At 36.4% G+C, this 11,883-nt stretch overlaps 1 protein-coding gene across 8 annotated transcripts; it reads left to right on the forward strand.

Moving 5' to 3' along the window:
- On the forward strand, window positions 1–11,865 carry SR1 (signal responsive 1). Of its 8 annotated transcripts, none has more exons than XM_023697797.2 (13): window positions 1–414; window positions 975–1,094; window positions 2,590–2,702; window positions 2,896–2,984; window positions 3,114–3,156; window positions 4,793–4,997; window positions 5,115–5,228; window positions 5,332–5,633; window positions 6,602–6,913; window positions 7,092–7,783; window positions 9,834–10,383; window positions 10,638–10,964; window positions 11,560–11,865. In XM_023697797.2, the coding sequence occupies exons 1-13, from the start codon at window positions 375–377 to the stop codon at window positions 11,680–11,682; spliced, it is 3,030 nt and encodes a 1,009-aa protein (XP_023553565.2). In that variant the 5' UTR covers window positions 1–374; the 3' UTR covers window positions 11,683–11,865. The 8 variants fall into 8 exon arrangements, with proteins under 8 accessions (XP_023553565.2, XP_023553566.2, XP_086973421.1 ...); XM_023697798.2 differs by having other exon boundaries at window positions 5,344–5,633; XM_087117295.1 differs by lacking the exon at window positions 975–1,094 and having other exon boundaries at window positions 2–414; window positions 2,619–2,812.
- The last annotated feature ends 18 nt before the right edge of the window (window positions 11,866–11,883 follow it).

Genomic DNA, 11,883 nt, shown 5'->3' on the forward strand with positions numbered 1-11,883 from the left:
GTGAACACGCGCAAGTATCACCCCATGAATGATTGGTTCATCAACAGTTCAATTCAATACTCTGATCGCTGTAATGTAAGGATTTGCCAACGAATAATGAGCTTTCTTTTATGATCATTGGCATGGAAATTCAGTTACAATTATGAGGAAGGAATCAATACACCTACTATTCTCAATTTTGCTTCAAACAGTCGTCGACAAATGCTTTGACTCCGTTCCACTCAAATTCATCGTCTTCTTCCATTTTTTTCACGCGATGGAAAGTTCTTGGCCGTGATTAACTTCGAAATCGAGGTCAGCAATCGCCTGCGGTATTTTGTGCGTCAAGCGTGGCTTTGCTTTGATCTTAATCGTCGCCAATCGAGCTCCAAAACATGGCAGAAAGCGGGCGTTACACTCCTGGCAATTCAATAGGTTAGATTTAGAAGTTGAGCTTCAGTTTTTGGTTCTTTCTGTGAAAGTTGCCGTCTGAATTGATTTGTTTATTTCCGGAAACTTTCTGCGAGTGTTTTGACTGAGCTGAACGTTTTTCTTTCTGGTGATTTGTTCTCTCTTGAACTCTGACTAGAAACTTCCTATAGACATAATTTGATTTTTTTTTTTTTTCAATCTTTTGAGCTCCGGTTGTTCTACTTTCTTGCTGTTTTGTCCACTACGCTGTCCTTGAAAGAAATTCTGAATGTTCGAAACTTGTTTATCTCCATAATCCATATGTACTTGGTCATGATCTAGTCGGCGAAAATAAGTTGCAGAAGATCGAAGTTATTTACATTAGGCACATCATTATCTTCTTACATTCTCTTACTGTAATTCATATTCCATAATTTATATTTTCTTCTGGTGCTTTTTCCTTCTGGTTCATTGTTCTATATATATATATGTATGTATGGGAATGAGAAATTGGCGGAGGCAATGGTTCTTGTACCTTCTCGTATCGTTGTACTTGCTGACATCTGTTACTTGATCAAATACAGATATTGAACAAATCCTTTTAGAAGCAAAACATCGATGGCTACGCCCGGCCGAAATATGTGAAATTCTCAAAAATCACGAAAAATTTTCTATTGCTTCAGAGCCTGCTAATATGCCTCCAAGTATGATTTCCTAAGTGATATTTTGATCTATTGTTATTTACATATGATAGTTGAACATTTCTAGCATTATTGTTGGGTTTCTAAGAAAATGTCAACAACGACTTCAAAGCTTCCTGCGAGCTTAACGTAATTGTATAGAAGCGTATGATTTCAAAACATGTCTTGGGTATTACTTTGTTTCTATAAAATAACTGCAATGAGGAATGCAGCTTGCTATGATTCAATTTCTGCAAGGATCTTTTTGTGAATTTAGGCAGTAAAACTCTTCAGTGTAATCATCTACTTCAAATCCTTGCTTGCTATCTTAATATCGTTTATTATGTTTTTTTTTTTTTGAGTATTCGCCAGTAGAACCTTTCTTGCATGAGCTTAGCATCTTTCGTTTTTTAATTTATATATTGGTTGGGGGACATCTTTCTTGCTACATTCTTTGCCCAACATTAAAAAGTTTTCCATTGCTTTAGGACTCTCGAGTCTCAAATGGTAGACTCATATTCTTGATACAGTTGTAGAATATGTAGTAGAATTGCATCATTTGATGCACTAACGGAGGTTGACCCTCCCTCCCAATTCTGATGCCTCGTGCCTCTAGGTTGAAAGGCTTTGCAGTCAAATTCCACAATCTCTGTCTAGGTTCTCAACCATTTCCTTCGCCAAATTGATGGGTCAATGTTTTGAATATTTGTTGCATCAGTTAGTGTTTGGTTCATTTTGACCAGGGAGTGCTTCAGCTAAAACAGTCTTTCTATAGGTTCTCTACTGTACCAAACAGTTTGATTACTGTGGCTTGAAACCCATTTCTAAGGCATTGTGCTTCATGTTGAGTGTTGATTCATGGCTCCATGGTCCCTGCAGGCCATTGAGCTCTAGCACAAATACGGAAAATTTTGCTGACAAATTTCCTTATCATTATTTGCAAGTATTATGGCTAGCTAACTAACTAATCTTAGGTAGGGGCAATCACAGGAAATCGATCATGATCTATTTTGTAACTTCTAGATCATTTTCTGATAGTGATTAAGATTGAGTGTTTATAAGAAAAAATAATTTTCTTACACACAAGTACATATGATCCTGGCCTTCATAAGGATGTGCTTGACTATGGAGGGTCATAAAGGGCAATAAACAAGCAAGGAACTACTTACATATGAAGAAACTGATGAAATATCACCATAAAAATGATGGATGAAGGTAACGTTTAACAGAAAATGAAAGGAAACTGTTGAGATTCCACGACACTAACTATTCTTCCTGGACTCTGGTATATGTTATAGAAGGAAATTTCCTATTTCAAGATTTCTAAGATGTTAGATACTCGGATCATTACATTGTATGGGTGTCCCACACTACAGGTAAATAGGTTTGCAAGGAGAAATGATTATGCACATTGACAGGAAATGTTCTTTAAGACAGTAGTTGTTACCCCAGTTAAAATTATACTTCTTGATTCAAGGTTGAAGCTTGCACCTTGGCTTGATTTCTATATAATTGACAGGTGGTTCACTTTTTCTTTATGATCGAAAGGTGTTAAGATACTTCCGCAAGGATGGACATAACTGGAGGAAGAAGAAAGGAAAGGCGGTAAAGGAAGCTCACGAGAGGCTCAAGGTAATTAGCTTCAAAGATGCATTTGGTTTGTCTTTCCGTTTTTGCTCACTGTTGAGGCAATTTTGAAAGCTCTGATTATGCTTCAAACACAACTCTTTTGTATTGGCCAGGTAATTTGATTGCATCCTTTGCTGTTTAATAGTCGGAGCAATTGTTGCATTTTAATAGAAAACAATTAAATTCTTTGGTTTAGGCTGGAAGTGTGTACGTGCTGCAATGTTACTATGCACATGGGGAAGAAAATGAAAATTTTCAGAGGCGCACTTATTGGATGCTGGAAGAGTGAGTTCATAACAATAGCATGCATATTATGCATTCAAGCTTGCTACTGTCAACCCATAGCTTTATTGCTTGAAGGTTTAATTAAATGGCTATATATTTGTTTGCTTACCTTATCAATGGGTTCTGCAGGGATTTATCGCACATAGTTCTTGTCCACTATCTGGAAGTGCAGGTTTGCATTTTAATCTTTTGAAGTATTTTTTCAATTAGCTTTCGGATTACAATTTTAAAGTAGATTTGGTGGATTAAGAAAATCAATAGCACAATGGTACGCGTATCGGGTGTATTTTGATGATATTGTCCAAACCTTGGCTCTATGAAAAAAAATATCTTTGCTGCATTTTATGAGTACCAACAAGTAGTGATGATTGAATGAATTCATGTACGGACAGTTTTATGGTTTCTTGGGTGTGTTGACTATTTTGTAGGTAGTTGTATGAATTTAGAATGAATAGATAGAGGAAATTAAAAGGGTTTAGAAGGTTTACGTAATTGGAACTATGAGCTTAGTGCACTAGCTCAACGAGTGAGTTTGATTAAATGGACAAAAAATGATGACAGCATGCATACGTGTCAGCAAGTTTAAGAGGAAAAAAATAGTAACCTTATGCAATTCAACTGTGAGGACCAAGTTTTATCACCCAAAAAAAAAAGAAGAAGAAGAACTGAGAACCGAGTTGTATACATAAGAGTGAAACGAAAAGACGAGGGGAAAATCAATTTGAGAATACTATCTAATATCCCGTAAGCGTGAGCTAACGGGCTTATTAAGGATGGTGAGCTTGGTTCAATTAAGAAACATTTAAGTTGGAAGTCTATTGGTCATGATATCTGCTGCAACTTCAAGTTGATCTTTAGAGGGGACATCTTCTTATTGACAACCCTTAGTTGAGCTTCTTAACTGGGGAATAAAATCATGTTCAATCTCAAAATGCTCGGTTCTTTGATGCATAATTATTTGCAGCAATGCAAGTTACATTGTCGCAGAGCAGAGTGGGTGCAGAAGACGGAGAAAAATTAAGTTCACAAAGGAAAGATTCATCCCCTATACGTTTAGTCCTGCTTTCGCCAATCCTTATATTTGAATTCATTCTTAAACATTGAGACATTTTGATTAGATTAGGAAAGAATTAAATTGTTGTCCGTAAAGTTACAATGTCTGGCATACTCTGCTTCTGTCATTGGAGTAACTAGCCCAATCTATATCAATAAAGTGCGTAATTGTGAGGGTTGAGGGAGGGAAGGACAAAATTGAAACAATAACAAAAATTGATATAGTTGTTTAGAGTACAATATATGTTTTTTTTGGGTAAGGGCGTACAGAAAAAAATGCCTGCAAAAGGAGTTCTCAACTAGCTATCACAACAAACTCCAATCCAAAAGAATACACTATAAAGGATAATTGCAAACGAATTTCAAGAGGACATCAAAAGGAGTCATTGAAGTAAATCACACTCAAAACCTCATCTAAGACTTCCTCTAAACCCTTGAGAAAATTATCAATTTTCTCTCTAAAATGCTCCAAATAATAGTGAAGAAAAATTGCTTGCCAACGAATTCGACCACTTTTATGAAGGTGAGGATTGACAAGCACTTCATCTTGACATATTTTTTCTTCTATAAATTCTTACAGCCAAATGTAACTCTACTATCGTCATAGATTTGAAGGAATAACTCACTTTCCCACCTTATACTTTTTCTTACCCCTCCGATGCTCTTGTCTCATTAAAAAAAATATATTTTCCCTCTCAAATGTTGTCTTTTGTTCAGTGCTTATATTGACCTCGAGTTTGCTAAAATGTCATCAGAGCAGTAGAGCAAATCTCAATCGTATTCAGGGGACTGATGAAGCTGCTCTCTTTTCTCGAGAATCTGAAGAAACTACGAGCCATTCAGGAATGGACGCTTCTAAGTCCTGTAGGTTTCATCCATCTAATTATCAAATACTTTCACGAACTACTGAGATTAGCCTGAACAGTGCGCAGGCATCAGAATATGAAGATGCTGAATCAGGTGCTTGTATTGTACATGAACTCTTAATCAACCACAGCCCAGAATTGAAATCATTGCTTGGGTATATTTATCATTGCTTTAACAATGTTCTACTGGTTAACATTATTTCTTTTGCAGAATATGGTAACCGAGAAAGTAATGTTTTCCATTCTTTTCTTGGATTACAACGGTCTAACATGGAAAGTACTAGTCGTGAGCCCTGTGATCCAAACTATCCTGCACCATTATCAGGTAGACTGCTCATTACTTTTCCTTGATTCTTTTTCTTTGGAAAAAAAGTAACAGGCTATCAACTAATGGTAATACACTGAATTGTCGTCCGATAATTATCAAGAAAACTTTACAGCCTTTGGTGGGAATGGCTTTCCGACATCATCAGATAGAAGTAAAGACAGCAATCATGCTGAATCAATTCATGAGCCCCACAAGAACCTTTGCTTCTCTTCTGATAATGTCTTGAAAAGTGGTGCTACTGGAATATATTCACCCCATCTGCAGCCATCATTTTCTACATCTCGACCTAAAATTTTAGACAATGTTCCAAAACAAGGTGATGAGATAATGGGGTTGCCCTTCTCTGATAGATGTAAAAGGGAAGATTTTGGTAATCACCTGCTTGCCCAGGAAGATTGTGAGGTTAGTTTTCTTGTAACTTATTCGGTAATTTTCAAAGTACAACTATAAAAAATCTTCCATGTATTAGACGGAATAATGCTTCAAAAGGGTACCACTGGATAAGTACTTTGTAGTATTAGCATTTGATTATTTATTTCACAGATCTTGAAGTAGAAAAACGGAACAAAATACTTTCTAGTCATATATGCCCTAGAAATGGATACCTTCTGCCTATGCATGTATTTCAAAACATCGAATAGGAGTAAAATCCAAAATACTATACCCGTAAAAAATTATAAAAAAAAAAGTGAAGACGAACAAAAAGGGTACCATTGGAAAAGCTACAACATGTTTGACTAGTATTTCAAAACATCGAGTGGGATTAAAATCCAAAATACTATATTTTTATAAAAAAATAACACAAAAGAATGGAAGACTGACGAAAGGGGTACCAATGGAAAAGCTACTACATGGTTGACTAGAGTGCAGGAGAAAACGGTTCGAAAACTTTGTTCCCACTTTGAGTTGACGCAAGTGTTTGGAAGAGGAAGAATCACAACTCAAAGAATTAAAAGAAAGTTAGAGGACCATTGTGAAATCATTCATGAAATACGTCTATAATGTCTAATTTGAGAACATTTCAAAACTCTTTAAGGAATTTCCTTGTGAAATCATCTGGCCTATAAGCATGTGACCAGGTCCTTCATAGACGCTAGTACTTCATATTCATCAATCGATCATATTGTCACTCGAACCATGAAATATTTTCATGCTTTTGTTTTGAAAACAATTTGTTAACATTGATAAACTATACTGACTTTTGTTCTTCTCTCCCTTTGGGTTCCTGTTTCAAATTTTGTTTAAAGAATTTTAAATCATATCAAATGGATCCAGAGATGCAAAATGATCAGTCAATATAAGAATTCTTCCAAAAAGTGCTTTCAAATACAAAGCACGATTATTACCCAAACTCAATTTCTGATGGACAGGCGATATTGGAGGGGAAATCCAAGTTCGCAAAAAAACAGCCTTTATTGAATGCTATTACTACTGAAGCTTTGAGGAAGAGTGATAGTTTTAATCAATGGATGAGTAGAGAACTAGGAGATGTGAAGGAGGCAAGTATGCAGTGCAATTCTGGAGCACACTGGAATAGTGTAGAAAATGAGGTTGGTAATTCCAGCATCTCTTCTCAAGCGCATCAGGATACATACATGTTCAGTCGTTCCCTCTCCCATGAACAGCTCTTTAGCATTATTGATTTTTCACCAAGCTGGGCATATGAAGGTTCTGAAATCAAGGTACTACAAAGCTATTTTTCAAAAAAATTCAGATATCTTCTTGTAAATCAAGTTGAATCTTGTCTTTTATAGAGATGGAATCCAATAGAGTTATCAATATCTCAGGTCCATATTATACGTTAGAATTAGATAGGTTTTCCTTTTCTTTCCCCAATCATTTGATAGGCCTGTTTCATAGGTTTTGATATCAGGGAAATTCTTGAGGAGTAAACAAGAAGTGGAAAATCTTAAATGGTCTTGCATGTTTGGCGAGGTGGAAGTACCAGCGGAAGTTATAGCAAATGGTGTATTGCGATGTTTTACTCCTATGCACAAGGCTGGGAGGGTTCCCTTTTATGTTACACGTTCCAATAGATTAGCTTGTAGTGAGGTGCAAAACTTTGAATACCGAGTTAAGTGCATTCAAGATGTGGAAGTTATGTACGATACTAGCATCACAAACGAAGCACTTGCTTTGCGTTTCGTAAAATTGCTATGTCTGAGCTGTTCAGACACTTTGATTGCTGATCCCAACAGCTCTAGTGACAGATCAGGCTTTAATAAAGTCCGTGAATTGCTAAAAGTTGACAATAGTGAATGGGATCAGTTCATGAAGCCTAGGTGGGATGAGAATGTTTCCCTCGGAAGCACAAAAGAGTTGCTGCTTCAAAGGCTACTTAAAGATAAGTTACACGTATGGCTATTGCAGAAAGTAAGGGAAGGTGGGAGAGGCCCTAGCGTACTAGATGAGCATGGTCAAGGTGTGCTACATTTTGCTGCTGCACTTAACTATGATTGGGCCCTTCTACCGGCAGTCGTTGCTGGTATAAACGTCAATTTTCGTGATGCAAATGGATGGACAGCACTACATTGGGCTGCATTCTTTGGCAGGTAAACACCTTTAACTGGTTTTGCTGCTTCTACTCGTCTTTCATTACTTTACTTGTACAGGAATTCTAAAGAGTCCTTATTGCTGACAAAGTATTATTTTTGGCATCTTTTTTTTTTTTAAGAAAAGTAAGGAACTGATAATTTGATAGTTAGAAGAATTTGATGCTTTGGCTATGATGCTATAGGGATGCAACTTGAGTAAGGAGAAGAATTTGGATAGTCTATATGTAAATACTTGTCAATACAAACTTTGAAAGGAGAACGGGAAAAAGAAACGGGCAAAATCAAAATAGATACTAAAATCTATGCTCTACAAAAAAAAAAAAAAAAAAAAAAAAACCAAAAGCGAATGTTTTTCTAGACGTCACAAAGTTAAATGTTCATCAGTTTTGCAGTTTCTTTGAAACTTGCTTCGTTTAATACTTTCTCGAACTTTCTCGAACTAAGTTCGATGATCACTACGGTCATTGGGCAATGTTGTTCTATCAGAGAAAATATAGGGATAGTGTCATTGTGGAGGTTAGTTATTCTAGCAGAGAAAATACATTTGTGCAACTTTCAATTCTTAAGTTTGATGGCCAATACAATTGTTGATGGAAAATTTTCTATGTTCAAAAGAATATTGGGGTTTGGTGGAAATAGGAATTCCAATTGCATATTTTGAAATGACACTGACAGAGGCACAACAGCATCAACTTGATGTGTAGAAGCTCAAGGACATGAAAGTGAATAATTATCTTTTTTAGGCATTGGATCGTTCCATTCTTAAAACGATTCTCACGAAAGATACATTCAAAGATATATGAGACTCTATGAAGAAGAAATATCACGGTTCAACTTGGGTTAAACGAGCTCAATTACTAGCATTGAGGAAGGAATTTGAGACACTCCACATGAAGGCAGGAGAGACTGTGAACGGCTATTTCGTACACTTACAATTGCGAAAAAGATGAAGGCTAATGGTGAAAACAAAAGTGATATCAAAGTAGTGAAAAAGATATTGCGCTCTATGACTCAAAATTCAATGATGTAGTCTGTTCAATTGAGGAGGCCCAAGATACCAGCAATCTGCCCATATATGAATTACAAAGTAATTTGTTAGTGCATGTGCAAAGGATGACTGGCACAGAAGAGGAACAAGCTTCCAAAGCACACCATTTAGTCTCCCCTAATGACTCCTGCTTCTCTAGAACCCTGCCACGTTACACGGTAGGGCTTTATTGGACTAGCAATGTGCTCCAGAGAAGAGGAGACATCTAGAATGGTGCTAGATAGATGACTCTTTAAGGGAAAGCTCATTGGTGTACTTTGTTCGAGAAGAAGATTGATAGTGACTCAGGTGTCGAACAAAAAAGTTGTGAGCCTTGAAGGTGTAGTCATAGTGAAGATACATGGTAGAATTTTATTGGACTAGCAATGTACTCCAGAGAAAAGGAGCCGTCTAGAATAATGCTGAATAGATGACTGTTTAAAGGGAGACTCAATGGTGTACTTTGCTTGAGGGCTTCAAAGAAGAAGAGTCGTTAGAGGAGGCTCAGTGATGTACTTTGTTCGAAGAAAGGATTGTTGGAGTCCCATGTTAGCTAATTGAGAGTAAGATCATGGGTATATAAGTAAGAGATACTATCCCCATTAATACGAGACCTTTTGGGAAAACCAAAAGTAAAGTCATAAGCGTTTATGCTCAAAGTAGACAATATCATACCATTATCGATAATGTAGAACTACAACAATCCTCAACATTTGGTTTTCTCAAACCTTGCGCGATTTTTTGTTAGAATAGATTCCTTTTAGAGAGATTCAAACTTCTCCATTATCTTTTGGGTGGATTTTATAGTGTCATGAATTGGACTCGATGTTTGGGTAGTGACACCTACCAACTAAATCACTAGGAACTGCATCTAAATATTATGGAGTTGATAGGTTTTGATTTTTGAACTGCATAGTCATAACGCCCTCAGATTATAACGATAAATAGATTGTGTGGATTTAGCTTTCATCGAATATCAACATTTTCTGTTTCCTTTGTATGTGTATGTGTGTGAATCAGAGAACGTACAGTTGCTGCCCTCATTTCTCTGGGTGCAGCTCCAGGAGCATTAACAGATCCAAGCCCCAAGTACCCACATGGCAGAACTCCTGCAGATTTAGCATCCTCAAATGGGCACAAAGGCATTGCTGGTTATCTTGGAGAGTCGGCCCTAAGCGCCCACCTGGAATCTCTAAACTTTGATAATAAAAAAGGCAAGGCTGTTGACACTTGTGGAGAAAAGGCAGTACATACAGCTTCTGAGCGTGTCGCCACTCCACACCAGGGCAATGATATGCATGCATTGTCCCTCAAGGATTCATTAGCTGCCGTATCCAATGCTACTCAAGCTGCTGCTCGTATTCATGAGGTTATGAGGATGCAATCCTTCCAAAAAAAGCAATTGCTCGACCTGTCGAATTATCAGCCTCTTGCACTTTTACCAGTTAAGAGACGTAATTCAGGATCACATGATGAACATGCTGCTGCCATTCGCATACAAAACAAGTTCCGCAGTTGGAAGGGCAGAAAAGATTTTCTTATAATCCGACAGAGAATTGTCAAAATTCAGGTACGTTTGAACTTTTATTATTTTTCGTGTCTTTGAAACTGTTAAGAATGATACTCTGATATCAATATTAAGAATGAGAAATAAGGGTGGGATTGAAAGTCCAATCTTCATTAATGTTCACAACGTTTAAATAAGATACAAGCTACCAACTAAATCCTAGAAATAAGATAAAATATACTACTAACCAAATAGAAACGTGTTGTCTTTATCATCATATTAGTTGTTCGGTTAATAACGGTTCTTTTCATTTAAAGGCCCATGTAAGAGGCCACCAGGTCCGAAAGAACTATAGGAACATTGTGTGGTCAGTGGGAATTCTGGAGAAGGTTATTTTGCGTTGGAGAAGAAAAGGAAGTGGGTTACGAGGATTTAAGGCAGAAGCACTTTCCGAGGACTCCAGCAAGCAAAATCCATCGGTAACAGAGGATGACGACGACGAGTTTTTAAAAAAAGGCAGAAAGCAGACAGAAGAAAGGCTGCAGAAGGCTCTTGCTAGAGTTAAGTCTATGGTGCAATATCCCGAGGCAAGGGATCAATACCGCAGGCTGTTAAATGTTGTCACGGAGATGCGACAAACAAAGGTAATACCAAAACTTGCTTTTCCAATGGTTAATTTGAGTTTTTGTTTATCTATTCATTATTTTTTTTTATTATTTCTATATAGTTGAGCGGGTGGAAGATTTAAACATCTAGCCTCTTGATTTAGGATATAAGTTTTATGTTATTTTCTGATTTTGATTAATAGGGAAAAGGTTTAAATCTTTTATCTATACTTTAGGCCATTCTATTTATCTATGAACTTGAGATAACTAATGATTTTGGCCGTTGACATTAACTATTAAATAGAGATCGACGATGATGCATGATTTTTTTTAATTATTTATATGATCAATAGTTGTTTATGTAGACAAGTTTTTGAAGCTGCATGTTGTAGGTTAAGTATGAAAGTTGTTTAATGATGAATGAAAAATTTATGATAATGGCTATGCAAAGTTTGGGAGCAAAATTAAATTCAATGAAAGATGTCATATAATAAGATTTTTAACAGCTTAAGAATCAAAACAGGAATAGTGATTTAGACACTCATGAAGTATTTTTAACAAATTAAAGCTAGTCTTTTTTTTTCTTCTTCATAATGATTAGTTACACAATCAAAAGTGTTCTTTGTGTGTTCAGGTGAAAGATGGGGTTGTAGACAATGTAGATGAAACAGCTGATTTTGATGATCTAATTGACATTGAAGCCCTGTTGGATGAAGATGCTTTCCTGCCTAATGCATCTTCTAATTTTAGTGTATAGTGAAATAATGTCACTCTTTTTCCCTCGAACAGTATCCTCTTTGTTCATAGAAAATTATAATTTAGAGGCTGGATGTCAATGCAAAAAGCCCTTATGAAGAGTGGTTATTTGTGTAACAATCAGAAGTCATCAAATTAACTGTGAATTATGGAATCGATTCAAAATCACTTGTATTGAACTAAATTATTCTTTTGATTTAGC

The sequence above is a fragment of the Cucurbita pepo genome, chromosome 14, assembly GCF_057944985.1.
Source record: "Cucurbita pepo subsp. pepo isolate OVF chromosome 14, ASM5794498v1, whole genome shotgun sequence".
Lineage (NCBI taxonomy): Eukaryota > Viridiplantae > Streptophyta > Magnoliopsida > Cucurbitales > Cucurbitaceae > Cucurbita > Cucurbita pepo.

Coding starts and splice junctions, on each gene's coding strand:
- SR1 (XM_023697797.2), top strand. CDS start 375: ATGGCAGAAAGCGGGCGTTACACTCCTGGCAATTCAATAG. Junction 1,095..2,589: donor GCCTGCTAATATGCCTCCAA/GTATGATTTCCT, acceptor TATAATTGACAG/GTGGTTCACTTTTTCTTTAT. Junction 10,965..11,559: donor CGGAGATGCGACAAACAAAG/GTAATACCAAAA, acceptor TTGTGTGTTCAG/GTGAAAGATGGGGTTGTAGA.